This window comes from Neolamprologus brichardi, chromosome 11 (genome assembly GCF_056152115.1).
Source record: "Neolamprologus brichardi isolate AB-2024 chromosome 11, ASM5615211v1, whole genome shotgun sequence".
Taxonomy (NCBI): Eukaryota; Metazoa; Chordata; class Actinopteri; order Cichliformes; family Cichlidae; genus Neolamprologus; species Neolamprologus brichardi.
Genome location: NC_142114.1, coordinates 26,426,175 through 26,440,591, shown reverse-complemented (window position 1 = coordinate 26,440,591; position 14,417 = coordinate 26,426,175). Strand labels below are relative to the sequence as shown.

At 38.1% G+C, this 14,417-nt stretch overlaps 1 protein-coding gene across 2 annotated transcripts; it reads left to right on the top strand.

The window, feature by feature from the left end:
* Positions 1-461: 461 nt before the first annotated feature.
* Positions 462-11,396, top strand: tmem106ba (transmembrane protein 106Ba). Of its 2 annotated transcripts, none has more exons than XM_006791835.3 (8): positions 462-741; positions 4,452-4,653; positions 5,362-5,425; positions 5,570-5,729; positions 5,986-6,126; positions 7,283-7,332; positions 7,418-7,471; positions 10,196-11,396. In XM_006791835.3, the coding sequence occupies exons 2-8, from the start codon at positions 4,464-4,466 to the stop codon at positions 10,314-10,316; spliced, it is 780 nt and encodes a 259-aa protein (XP_006791898.1). In that variant the 5' UTR covers positions 462-741; positions 4,452-4,463; the 3' UTR covers positions 10,317-11,396. The 2 variants fall into 2 exon arrangements, with proteins under 2 accessions (XP_006791898.1, XP_006791899.1); XM_006791836.3 differs by lacking the exon at positions 462-741 and adding an exon at positions 785-1,077.
* The last annotated feature ends 3,021 nt before the right edge of the window (positions 11,397-14,417 follow it).

Sequence of the window (14,417 nt, the reverse complement as noted above, 5' to 3'; positions counted from 1 at the left end):
TGTAAATGTGTGGGGGATACTTTCTTGGCATGCTTTGGGCCTGTTAGTGCCAACTACGCATTGATTATACCATGTCAATCTATGCCACAAATAATAAAGGCAGTTATTAAGGCAAAAATGGTCCCAACGCAGTACTAGCAAGGTGTAACTAATGAAATGGCCAGCGACATGATGGTAAACAAGTCAGAAAATAAATATAAAATGTTTTTTGGTTTGTTTGTTTGTTTTTTTTAATTTCAGGGATTTTGTTTTATTGTTATTGTTGTTGTTTTTTATTTAAATATTGTATAGCGATGGTAACGACTATTAAATCTCAACTAAAATGTTTTTTGCAACTTTTCACAGTAAGTTGCAGTATCTTCACGTCCTACCAGGGGGCGCAGTTTACACGTTGCAAATGACATTTTTGTCACTAATTTTGGAAGTAACTGCTGTTGCTGCAGCAGTATGCCAGCAGAAGTAATAATGACCTGAACAAAGGCAGTACATAGTTCATAGGATTACACAAAGAACAAACATGTGTTATTTGAGTAATGACTGGGTGTGCCCCAGTGCAGCTTCACCTCCAGCATCCCGTTTGTTTGAACACAACAGTGCAGACGGATAAATCCACCGTCACCGGCCTGCCCAATGAGAAGAGCGGGGGGCGTTCCTGGCGTTATTTCTCCGCTGGCGAGTGAACCACAACAAACAACGAAGATACACCGGATGGCAAGTAAAACAGACTAAAACACACATCAGGTAAGCGGTTAGCGGAATGTTAAACGAACGTCTGTTGGATATTTAACGACTTCGACAACTGGCGAACCGTCGATCCGTGCGGGTTTTAATTAAATGTCTGAATTACGGTTGGGAGCCTACAGTCGACGCAGAATACGGGTTTTCAGAGTGTGTTTACATTTTTTAAAAAATGTATAAGCTAAATGTGCCTCTTGTTTGTAAGAATAAAGGCGTAAAACCCGCTTTCCTCCGGCCGGTACTGTGTGTCCTCGGCTAGCCTTAGCAGCTCAGCAGCAGCAGTAGCAGTAACAGCATGGCGGCCTGTGCTGTGTGTCGTGTATGTAGACAACAGCCTGGGTGAGTCTGGAGCATTTCTTTATACTTTTATGTTGAGCAACCCTCAAATGAAACAGCGTGAATATCCAACGGTGTGGAAAAAGGCAACTCAAACATGACGGTGCTATACGTGTTGAGAAACACCGGCCTACTTTACGGTTTAAAACAAATAACTAGAGTTCTTTATTATGAGGATATTAGTTCAAGCAGAGCTGCCAGTTACTGCTCGTTTACTTAAGTGTACTCACATGAAATCTTAGTATATTTGAAACTATAGCTGGCTTATTAATACTTCAGCAGTTCTTTGATATTAGTGTATGACAGACCGATATTAACCACTTTATATAACACGTTTTCTTATATTATTATACTTGAATATGGTACTGTGCTTATTTACATTACATTTACATTACATTATTATTTACAACTGCTGAGTAAGTAGTGTTTTAAATACCAGAGAAACACATGGGCCTAAATTCCAACTATTTTATCATCAGTGAGACCGAACACAATACAGAGACACAGAGCAGGCAGATAGCAAGTGTGTGACTTGCATGTCCAAAGCCCCCACTGGATGCCATTGTTTTGACAATACATAGTCAGAAAGCCATGCCAGCACTGCTAAAATGAGCAAATACCCTAAGAGAGCTGGACAATTTGAAACTGGTTGTAGTGGGGAAAAAATAAAACGCACCGGTACCAGTGCCCAGCAGCATCTGTTTTAAATGAGCACAGCCCTAAAAATGCCTCACACTGCAGTAAATGTACTTTGGAAAATATGGAGCAGATTTTTCCTGTTCAGTGAACACGTCTGCTAGTCATTAGAGTCAGATTGATTTGACAAAGCAGTCTTAAAGCAATAATATTATTTAAAAAAACAGATTGTTCACATATTTATAACCTTGAAGAAGCACATCACACAGCAAAGCATATTTATGAGTCCTCAAGTTATGTCTGAATTATGACTATTAATTCCTAGTTATGGCATTCTATGAATGTAAAGCCGTAGTATTTTGTTGGAAAAATAGGAAATAGGTAGAGTGATTTATTGAAACATGCACACACATACATGGAAATACAGTATGTAAGATAAAAACAGAATTTGTGCAGTTCTGAGAAGCTTTAAAGTCAACACTTGGAGCTGTTAACAATCTGATGTTTTCCAGATGGTATTTTCTGGTGGATTGAAGTCTGATTGTAGTTTTTGTATTTATAATTCCATCAGTTTCAACAAACTGGTGAAATGCAGCCCCAAACCATGACAGAGCCTCAGCCATTTTACACTAGACACTCACTGTTTTACTTCTCTTTTGACCTCCTCCTCACATACTGATTTTACATTTTAAATTTGGATTCATCACTTCATATAACCTGTTACCATTCAGTTTCAGTCCAGGTCTTGTATAATTTGACACACCTCGTTCTTTTTTCCATTCCTTAACAAAGGGTTCTTGACAGACACCCCTCTTCTGAGACCATTTCCGATAAGGCTTGAGTGAACATTAGATCAATTGCAGGTCCTGTATCAGGTCTTTGGTCGATTTTTTCCCCCCTATTTCTAATGGACATGACTCGACTCAGATGCTGTTCATCTGTTGCAGACAGTTTTTTCCCCATAGCTGTAAAAGGATGAAAAGAGTATTGTCATCATGCTGCCTGGTGGATGGGTGGTGTGGATACAGAAGTCACACTTGAGGGAATGTGGAATTTTGAATTTTGGCTTTTCCACTTGTCTGGTTTCCTTAAAGGTTTTTAGAGGATACACTATACACCATGTTGAGATACTCTGAAGTTTTTGGCTAATAGCTCTTTGGAAACCACATTGTTGGTGCAAAATTGGTACTTAAAGTTGTCTGTTATGTACAGAGACAACACTAGGTCATCCCTGGATTTAGTTACATTTCTTTTTTTTTCTAAAATCTTGAGTTATTCAAAGGTCACTTAAAGGAAGAGAAAAAACACTTTAAAGGATTCAGCTGCAATGACTGGCCAATGTCCAAAGAAAGACTTTGAAAGCCTGGAGAATTACTGCTCAGGACCACTTTAAAAAATGACTAGAAAGTCTGTGTCCTTAAAAGCAATTTAATAAATAACTGAAAGATAATGTGTGAATTATGCTTCAGTGGGAAATCTGTGTTGTAACCATATTGCGTCTCTGTTGAGAAGAAACCAGCAACTCATTTTAAACCTTTGTCATAACCTTCTGTGTAATCTGGCGTGCACCTAGTGAGAAATGTAACTACGTGTCATGTCGACAAAGCCCACAACAACTTGAATGGCGTGGTCGCTTGCAGTTAATAGGAGTTTCCAGTTACATCATAGATTTCCCACTGTAGTCCAAATCAAGCATAACTTGAGGCAATTTACTATCTCAACGGTCTCATGTACGGAGTTTGTTTCAGTCTATACCAGGGGTGTCAAACTCAAATACACAGTGGGCCAAAATTCAAAATTGGAACAAAGTCGCAGACTAACATTAATATTTATTGAAAAAAAAATCTTCCTCCAGATATGAGTATGAATCTTTTCTTATGGACTCAAACAGGTTTTTGCTGAAAAACTGAATATGGAACAAGCAAAGCTTAATACTAAACAATATATATATTAGCTGTATAATACCAGTAGGTCAGCTCTAATAGTAATTTGATATGGCTTTGCGGGCCAAATGTAATTAGGCTGCGGGCCAAATTTGGTCCGCGGGCCAGAGTTTGACACTTATGGACTATACAAATTAATATTTTATACTTTAAAAAGAGCAAATAGGTAAGTATTTAGAGGTTGGAGAGGTAGGTGGTAGACACCATAGTTTGCACCAACTCCTGTTCCCTCCTCCCCCGACAGGAAAGACTTGTACTTCAGTTGTATCAGTTTGATTGGATTATTATCTATTAGAAAGTACACATTTAGGGTTGGGTATTAAAAACTACTCATTAGATTTAGGAAAAAGACTGGTTTGAGTTAAAATACAGCAGTTCCCGCTTCTTTTAAAACTCTGTTTCCTTGGTTGTCACTGTGACAGTAAAGTCGTACTGACGGTGGAGAAAAGAATGTGACAGTTTGTCTGCGTGACCATGAGCAATTCAATTACCTTTTCATTCCTGTCACATTTTGCCATGAGAGTGGTCTAAATATTTAATTTACAAATGTGTTAGTTAAATGTATTTTATACAACATTGAAAAATAGAGAAGAATAGAGTCTGTGTTTGAATTCCAACAGATTTACAAAAGACTTTTGTAATGAAGTTTGTTTCCCTGGGAAGTGTTTACTGGGGTACATCCAGATCTAATTTTACATCCAAATGGCTCTCTGGCATGTGGTTAGTCAGCATGGCGTGCTGAACTTGTGCAGAAGTTCCTCTCTCTGTATGTTTTTTTTTTTTTTCTGCTGATTACAGACAGCTGCAGCTATGGGCAAGACCCAGTCACTCTTAGCTAAGCAAAAAGACGAGAGTCAAGACGCTCTGACGGAGTATGGGGGGATTCACACGGAAGAGGATGGAAAGAATGGAGATGTGTCTCAGTTCCCCTATGTGGAGTTCACTGGACGGGACAGCGTTACCTGCCCCACATGCCAGGGCACTGGCAGAATCCCTCGTGGTAAAACTTAGCTGTTAAATGTTTAACTGTTAAGAGTTTTTTTTTTTTAAAAGCAGAGATATCAAAGTACCCATCTGTACAAAATACCCATGAATCAAGTTGAAATTTACAAGAATACATCCTAATTTATTATAAACCTTTAGTAATGGCTTAATGATTGCTGTATGCATTTGGTTTTATCAAGTTTGACTGACAACTCTGCATTATAAGGAAACATGCAATCCAACTGCTTGCACATTTTCATGCAAGTGTTGCTTGCCTTTGCATCACCCTTTTCCACATGTCACCTCAATTTCCAATCAATAAGAAAAGCAAGGACAAAAACGGAAATATTGCTTACAAAAATTGTTATAACTTAAAGTCGAAAGTTATAACTTAAAGTCGTAGTTATGTTCTTAAGACCACAGTTCTTTGCTTGGCAACTATTAAAACTGGCTTGGCCTGCACTTGTTTATCAGTCATCCCAGTTTTGATCTAAATTATTTTATTGATATTATCAAGTTGTCTCCCATTTGATATGCCCTACTTCAAAGAGGTGGTTTAATTACGTAGGTGCCACCATTAGAAATCGAGTCAAGACCTGAAAATTGGAATTTTAAGTGAGAAAAATAAACTACGCGAAGATTCTTCTTTGGATGTAGTTTTAAAGCAGTGATGCGAAATCGATTCCAGCAGTTACACTTTTTTTTTATTAAACTCATTCAACAGGTCAAGAGAATCAGCTTGTGGCTCTGATTCCATACAGCGACCAAAGGCTCAGACCAAGCAGGACGTAAGTCTGCATTGTGTGCTCTTTTTATAAATTAGCTGCCTTAGCTGTGCGTGTGATGAAACAAAATGAACACACAGCAGCACAACAGACTTTGAAGCCAACAGCTGGTTTCAGCTTTTGACTTCTCCTTTCAATCTCCTGCAGAAAGCTGTATGTCACAATATCAGTCGCTCTGTGCCTGCTGCTGTCTGGCCTGGCAGTTTTCTTCCTATTCCCTCGCTCCATTGATGTCTCCTATGTGGGAGTGAAGTCTGCCTATGTCTCCTATGACCATGACAAACGAATTGTCTATCTCAACCTTACAGTAAGTGTGAGCACTTTATAATAAATAATACATAAAATATATACAAAATAGAACTTTATTAATAATCTAACTGAATCTACTGATAGTATTGCATCAGTAGAATACTGCATGGTTTAATTCTTAATTTTTGAATTACGCATTTTTCAAAATATTTAAATTGATGCTAGCATGCTTAGATAGGCAATGACCATTGACAGCTCCAAATCAATAATGTTTGCTAACAAGTTTACCATATTAACTACCTTCTTTTCTCTAGAACACACTGAACATCACCAACAATAACTACTATGCCATAACTGTGACCAACATCACAGCCCAAGTGCAGTTCTCCAAGACTGTGATAGGGAAGGCCAGGCTTAGCAACAGCACAGTGATCATACCACTGGATGAACAGCAGGTAGGTTGATATACGTTTTCTGTGTTTAGACCACTTTTCTCACATACTTTCTCCGATAAAATCTGGGTTCTCCTAAATGTTGAAATCCTCTTGAATCACATATGATGCGTTTTTCTCTCAGGAAACTCACATGATTTGCACTAACCTCAAACTTTATTATGCATAAATGGAATTTGTGAATCAGTCGGCTTTGTTTGTTTTTCAGAATTTTCCAGGTTCTATGAAACAGCCTACATACACAAACACTCTTGCATACAATTTCCACTTACCACAACTTGGCAACCCACAAGCTAATTCGAGGTGTATGTGTGCATCTAAGACCAGGTTGATGCTAAAGGCGTCAGTTCACTATGTCATTCCTATTGTACTACTGCAGCACCTTCTTACTGTGAAAACACAGTACAGAGTGAATAAAGTAAAGGTCTTTGTGTGAGATGAATGTGCAGAGGCCATCTACAAAGTTCAGCTCTGGAAGATGCTTCAAAAATATACAATTCACCAAAACCATTTCACACATTACTGCTTTGTTAGTTATGGTAGGAAATACATTTTTTTTTTAAAAAGGGAAAAAAATGCTAAATCATTAAAATCACTACAGCATTGGAGTTCTGATAGATATACCATAGCAGGCCATGTAGGAGGTTACCATTTTTCTGCACCCCAATGTCAGTATTATAATGTTGCAGTGTAGTTTGGAGATTGTCTTGATCACTTTGCTCAGTGAGGCCTAAAAATGTACAACTGAGTACAAAGTATCCCTCGCAGTTTCTGTTTTGTTTTGTTTTTCTTTTTTTATTTCTTGACTTTCTTTATTTTGCTAGTGGATTTGAAACGTGTCCAGCTGCGGCTTTTCTGTGTGCAGTTTGCATGTCCTCTCTGTGCTTGTGTGGTTTCTCTCCAGATGCTGTAGCTTCCTCTCACAGTCCAAAAACATGCATAGGTTTAGGTTGACAGGCAAGTCTAAATTAGCCATAGTTGTGAGTGTGAGCGTGAATGTTATCTCTGTGTTAGCTCTGCGATAGACTGGCGACCTGTCCGGGGTGCACCCTGGTTTTCCTCTGTAACAGCTGGGATAGGCCCCAGCCCCCGCGCTGGATAAGTGGAAGAAAATGGATTTTCAAATCTAATATCTTTTCTCTCTGAATTGTGTTTACAGATTGATTACATGGTCCCCACCATCATCGCTGATGAATTGAGTTACATGTTGTGAGTATCTTATTTGAAGTCCTATTAATAAGGCATTTTACACTCAGATCAGTGTCATGTTTAATCTTTCTTGTCTCTCTTTCAGTGACTACTGCACCTTACCAACGATTAAAGTTCACAACATAGTGGTCATGATGCAGTAAGTATGACAAGATATTGAATATTTTTCTTTTTATGTCTGATACTGTGCTCAGCTGAGCATCAGTCTTTTCTCTCAGCACACTTGCATAACTTCAGCCACACACCCACACACACTGTAGAACTGCCCAGAGCAAAACAGCCTTCTGCTGTGGGGCACTGTTCAGATCAGCAGAAGCCCCGGGCCTTTGGGTGCTTTGCTCATTTACACGTCAAATCTGACATGGAAGCAGACTGTAAATTTAGCAGTTAACATTTCTCCTAATTAATTCTCTGAATCGAATGTCGGGGAAGGCAAACCGTTGGTCTCTAGCCAAGTATCATCAGTATCATTACACTGATGAATGCCAGTAAAAATGATGAGAAAAGCAGCCAATATCCTAAAACCTAATGAAGCCTTTCAGTGGTTTTATATCTAGACCATGATCCAATAAAGGTCAGTTGTGACTGTCTAATCGAGTGTCTTGTTGCAATTGAGTGTATTAATTTGCCTCTAAAAAGACTTTTTTATTTTTAAAATCCCTTCAGTCTGTCTTGAATATTTTAGGAAGATGAATCAAACAGTTGGATTTATAAGAATAACTATAGTATACATAAGAGAAAATTATATTGTGTCGTATACACTTGTAAAAATGGGGGATGGGTCAGTTTCAGACAGAGTTTCTTATGTTAGTGAGGGAAGATGTCACTAATACTGTATTTTTTTTATTTTTATTTTTTTTGTTTTCTGCATTGGCAGCCAGTTAGAAGAAAGCTGGCTTAAAGAGTGATCTTAAAGAGTCGGGTGCTACAACAGCCTAAGGCAGAAGTTCAGCATAAGCTAAATAACGCCCCCACCCCCCAAGTGTGAAGAATGCAGAATGACTCTGAAAGAGTCCAAGAATAGATTTACTTTAAAAAGTCAGTTCTGACAGAAGTAATGATGAAAAAAATGTTATTCAATCTGGGCTGTCTTGTTTTGTGGGGTTCCTCCCCCCCCCCCCCCCCCCCCCCCCCCCCCCCACACACACACACACACACACACACACACTTCAGTGTTAGGACACTGCCTTCACAGCTGCCAGTATGAAAATGATGGCGTGTCTTTGTGAGAAATTATTTGCTTGCCCTAGTAATTGACTCTCTTCAAAAAATTAGGAAGCAACTGCATGTTATAAACTGGTTTGATAAACACTTCTGCTATTTAAACAGACAAGCATACCAAGCAAATAAGCAATTATATTAATACCATGCAGTGACATGCAGGGGAAGAAGAAGCTTGCGTCTTGCTGCAGTCTGGCAGAAATGTCTTAAGCTAAAAGCAGCACCGTTCTGTAGCACTCCCGTACACCTGCGAGTGTTTCTACAGCTCCAACAGAGCCAGATGTCCACTCTCTACATCAGTTTGTCCCGTCACTTTCAAAAGCTGCATTCTTCATGTTAAACCTTTTTATTTTTTGTGTATATCAATCATTTAAGCTTAATACATTCGTACTGGACACTTCAGTATTCAAAATAAGGTGTGTCAAGATGACATCCAAACCCTCTAAACCGAACAAGCTCAAGCTTGTCGTACTAAGCTTACAATGAGGCTGCTAACCTCATTGATCACATTATTATAAATGTCAGGCTAATGAGGTAATATCAATAAAAAAATTTATAAAGCTTTTGGCAATACCAGATTTTCAGATGGACTCATTTAAATTTAAGTTTTACCCCTAGGAAATTTTAAAATCCATGAGACTACAGTCTAAATGTGCAGAAGAAGCAGGGCTCTTATCAGCTTTATTTGCAAGATTTTTGACACCTTGGCAGCAACTACCTAGGAAACTTCCTAGGAATATGAAGTCATATTCCTAGGAGTTGATTTTGTGACGTTATATGTACAATGAAAGCCTCCCAACCAGTTTATGACTGTAATAAGAGCAAGAAAGAGAAGTCAACAGGGCCGGGGTGTTATCTGAGCTTTTCAGCATGACTCACCTGAAAAGCTGTTGGTGTAGCTAACTGCTGACACTTTGCTCCATGCCATCTCAGATCTCCTGCTGCTGATGCATGTTGTAGTAAATGCAACCCTGCAAAACCCTGTTCTTAACTGTAATAACGGTTTTCTCCAGCTGAGGTTTTGGGTTTTGTTAGGACTGCTAGCATAAAGAAAGCCTGTTTGTGTTGAATTTTGTTTGTGAGGATCAGAACAATAAGCTGTCCAAACCCGGCAGTCAAAAAGTCAACTTCAGAAGTTGATTGTTTTGAAGATAAAATGTGTTGTTTCTTATTGATTTTTACTGTGCTGAATCCAGATTGATCAGATTTGTTACTATTTTCAAGATATTTAATCTTTTTAGCTGTTTATAGGTACATGGCTGTGATAGTTAACTTTTAATCATAAATTGTAAGCTCTTCATGGACGCTTCATATGATAACGTTTCCCCTTTCTTTAATTTTCGAATAACTATGAAAAACCACTCTGTGCAGAGAAGACTTGATATGCCACATAGAATAACATAGTGGGTTATTCCACTTCAATTCACAAGAACGCTGCACAGAATTTATTTAGAGCTTAGGCCAGAACAAGATGTTGAGTCTAGGTGTGATAGATCTATAGATGGAGGAAATGCACTGGTGTAAGTTCTGAGCTACTGTACTTTCAACAACAAATAATGATAGCAGTGAGTCAGTCTGCTGCACAACTATTTCCACTGATCTCTTGCACTTTGATCATGTTTGACTCTTGTTTGCTTTTCAGGGTGATGGTGACAACGTCTTACTTCGGCCACACGGAGCAGGTCTCCCAGGAGATGTACCAGTATGTGGACTGTGGGGGGAACACCACCTCGTTGCACGGGCATGTGCAGGTCTACCAATAAGGGAAGCAAAAGAGCTTAGGCATCAGATACTGCTGTTGACCTCCATACAAAACATCTTTGCTTTTAATTTAGTCGTAGTGGCTCATCAGTTTTTAAGTCCTGAATAGTTTATTCTGTTTAGAGGACAAACATGATGTTTAGAATAGACGTTTTGCAATAAAACCACCAAACGATGGTTTATCCCTCGTGAACCAGACCTGTAAATCCTCCTCATGGCCCATAGACGAGAGGTTTGTAGTTTTTCCGGGCTGGTAAAAACAGAGCACATCATTCAATATTCAGTATCACTCCTCCTCTGTATTTGAAATACTGGAAGCAATAGCTTTACTTACGATGCACTTTAGCTGGGCCTTTTGAAGAGAAGGCAATGTGAATATTGCTTAAATAGAAAGCTGCTCACAGCCCCTCTCATTCTACACCACTTTATGAAATCGTTTCTAAAACGTGTGAGAGAGAAATGACTTTTGAAAGTAAAACTACTGAGGTGTTCCTAATCATTCCTTTCTGCTCTTATTTGACTCCTTTCTACAAACAGCCTCTCTCTTTTCGTTTCATGAATTTTGTTAGTGTGTAGAGCAGTACAGCAGACTCATGACATCACTGATTTATTCTAAACTTTTAGTTTTTGTGCGGTGTGTGTGTGTAACTCTGTTAATCATCAGGTTAAAAGCTACGCGTGACTACTCTGAAGACCTTAATGAGCATATTTTACTGAAAAATAAAATACATTTTTCACTTGGTAAGAAAATAACTTATAATAATATTTTTATGTCATAGGCTTATTCATACAAATGTCACCTTTTTTTAAAAATTTAAATTAATCCTATTTTTGTCGGCCATGGTGTAATTTGCTGTTTTGATCACATAAATATAATTTCTTAAATCAACATGCAAAGTTTCACAGTTTAAATCGCTGCAAAACCTCCACATTTCTACACGTCATTTTGAAGAAAGTAAACCGAAATCGAGCTGTTCGTAATATTCCATAAATGTGAAAGTTTCCCAGCTATTTTCTAACATCTAAACAGTGGTTTTGTGTTTTTCATGCATGCCGGTGACAATAAAATCAATTCATTTTGAGCGTTTCTTGTGTTTTCTTGGTGTGCTTGTAATACACTGTGTACACACCGAGCGGTGCCAAATGTCTCACTCAGCTGAAGTATGAAGGTCCCCAAATTCTTACCTTTTCATTACTCCATTGTTATTACTGCACATTAATACTTGAAACTGGACGTTAAAAAGACAAAAAAAGTAGGTCTTCATGTTTTCTATTGTGGTGAAAGATTTCAGTGGACTTGATGCAGATGTTTGAGCAGTGAATAGGAGATAAAATTTGCAGATTTCTTACAAATGTGCGAAAACAAATTTCATCTGATTATAAATTAGTTGTCTGGAAAATGTACCCGACATAAACATCTTCCTTTTATTGAGAATAACAGGGTTTTATTGGATTACACCAACAGAACTACACCTGCAGTATCCTCACAACCCACCAGGGGGCTGCAGCTATTGTAGGGTGACCAGATACTGTACTTTTATCTGGAACTTGTTCTTTCTTCTCACAAAATGAAATAGTGTCCCATATTCTGATCTAGTTCACGAACACGTCTCCAAATAACGTTTTCTCTTTGTCATTATCTGTGCATTCCTACTGAAACTCAGAGATGAAATTTGGAAATAAGATTTCTGCAAATTTGCAGTAATATTGCAGAAGAGCAGTGACAAACTTTAGCATAAGTGTCCTTCATATTCCTCATGCCAAATCTGTTTATCTGCCTCTTAGCATTAGTACGGTGTCCCACACAAACACACTCATTAATGTTGTTGGGATCCTGTCACGAACCTATTCACTCCAGCAACTATCCACAGAGCTGAAGCACACACATAAAGCAACATCTGCTAACTTCCATTTATGCTCATAATAAATTAGAATTGAGGATGTGGTTGTGAAGCTGTGTGTGTTTAAGCTATTTATTAATGATAATAGTAATATTTACTACTATTTTCAAAGAACCTAATTTTGTTCTCTTCTTTCTGGTGTTATCCATCTGTTTGTTTCCTAAAGCGAGAGGCACAGGCCCCTTGTGTATCCTGGTATGTTCACATCTGTTGCAGTCATTAAACCACCAGCTCACTTCCACTCCGGGATCCAGGTCACAGGTCTAGACCGGAGCTGCACTGGAATACATACAACAGAGAAAAAACCCTCTCACCCACATCGCTAATGTATTTTGTTTACTGATTGTACTTTAGTTATTGCCAGTAGACTGTTAGTGGGGCAGCACTGTACTCTTATATTTGCTTCTGGAGGTACTTTATTACTAAATGAGTGATTTCCCCTTTTTTTTTAACACGATGGCATTCATCTTTGTTGTTATTCTTTATCTTTTTTGGTGGTTACACGGACTAACTGCTGATTAGCAGGTTGAATATAGTGCATTATCAAATAAACCACATGAAGATATCACTCTGCAAATAAGCGACAACCTATTATTTTCTCCCTACAGGACTATATTGATATAAAGTGACTCAACACATTATCACCAGTTTCAATGAAAATCTTATTACCAAAGAAATCCACCCAGATATGACTGAAACTCACACTTCTAAACTGGCCACAGAGGAAACCCATTTAAATCAAGTTAAAAGGTCAGACTCGCTGTCCCGACACTGCTTAGTATAATGCTGATTCTTGATTTTTAGATGTTTGGAATATTTGTGTGTTGTGCCAACGAAATCTACATTACTGCATTTGTTGTGAGCTACTTCAGTTCAGATTGTTTGGGAAGAACTATGCTAAGGTCTTCATAAAGTCCAGTTGTCTCTCTTCCAGCTGGACTCTGTCATGCACGACAAGCCTGATGTAGTGACTTCAAGGAAAGACTCTGACTGCTTGTCCAGAGAAGCTTTCCGTGAATAAGCAGCAGAGCGACTCCATACCGTTTATGGAAATTTAAATCTTGTACTTGGAGTAGTCCAAGTATTATGCAAACAGCTACAACTGTTTATTCTGAGCTCACAGAACTCAGAATAAAGAAACACTGTTCACTTTTACTGAAAAATGCAAAACGCAGAGAATCAAACAGAAAGCTACTTTGCCTCTGAACAGCTTTAAGGGAGCAGAGAGAAGAACCACATCCGCTACTGATTGGTTGTGTTATTGTCATTACAACAGACCTTCCCCCTCACCCCGTCCTTCACACAGGCCCAGGGTTTCTTTTCACCAAACAAGAGGAAATGGTTTTTCCATATGTGCTCTAGACTAACATCCCAAACTCTGTCTTTCTGACAAATATAATCACAGACATTTAAAGTGATTCTGCAGTCTTTTAGATATAGTTTGTCAACATCGCTGTGAAATATGTACTCAGTATAAAATACTGCACTTTTCTTTTGTTGCATATTTCACAGCAGTTTCTTTAAACCAAAATAAAACCTTAGATGTGTAGCCATGAAAAATAATACTTTGCACAAATTATGAATTATGTGCCTTAGAAATCAGTCCTTGCTGTTATAACATGAGTGAGTAAGATGTTGTTTAAATACCACTAGTTATATGTAACTTTAATAAAGTTAAATATTTGGGTAAAGTGAGCTTCCTGTATGTGTGTAGATATATTAGGTCAACTGAAGACCCTCAAAATCAGTTGTGCATCTTTTGTGTCTCACTTTGTGGAGCAAATGTTGTACTGGAAGATACCAAGTATAGTGAGTATAGTTACTCAACAAATGTGCATATGTACCAGAATCTTGTCCATTTATTTCATCCAGCCACAGTAGACTGTCCCAAACATGTAACACAGGATCAGTGAGGATTAAACAGCAGGTAGCAGTGTTTCATACAGTTCATACAGGTGAGCTCTTACATTTGTTGAAACATTTTTATTTTATGGTTAGCAAAAAAGCAAAACAAACTACACTACAGATTTTTATTTATTTATTTATTCCACAATCTTAGACCAGGCATTCTGGAGCAGTTATATTACTCTCTTTGTGGGTGCTACATATAAACTACATATGAAGCACAACCGCTTTAGTCTAAGCAACAATAAAAATACTTTTTATGTTACCACATGTAGCATTCCTTGGATAAATTATTGC

What these genes read in the sequence shown, in the direction of transcription:
- tmem106ba (XM_006791835.3), top strand. Translation starts at nt 4,464, where the DNA reads ATGGGCAAGACCCAGTCACTCTTAGCTAAGCAAAAAGACGAGAGTCAA. An exon ending in TTGTCTATCTCAACCTTACA is followed by an intron (nt 5,730 to 5,985) that starts GTAAGTGTGAGC and finishes TCTTTTCTCTAG; the next exon opens with AACACACTGAACATCACCAA. An exon ending in TACCACTGGATGAACAGCAG is followed by an intron (nt 6,127 to 7,282) that starts GTAGGTTGATAT and finishes TTGTGTTTACAG; the next exon opens with ATTGATTACATGGTCCCCAC.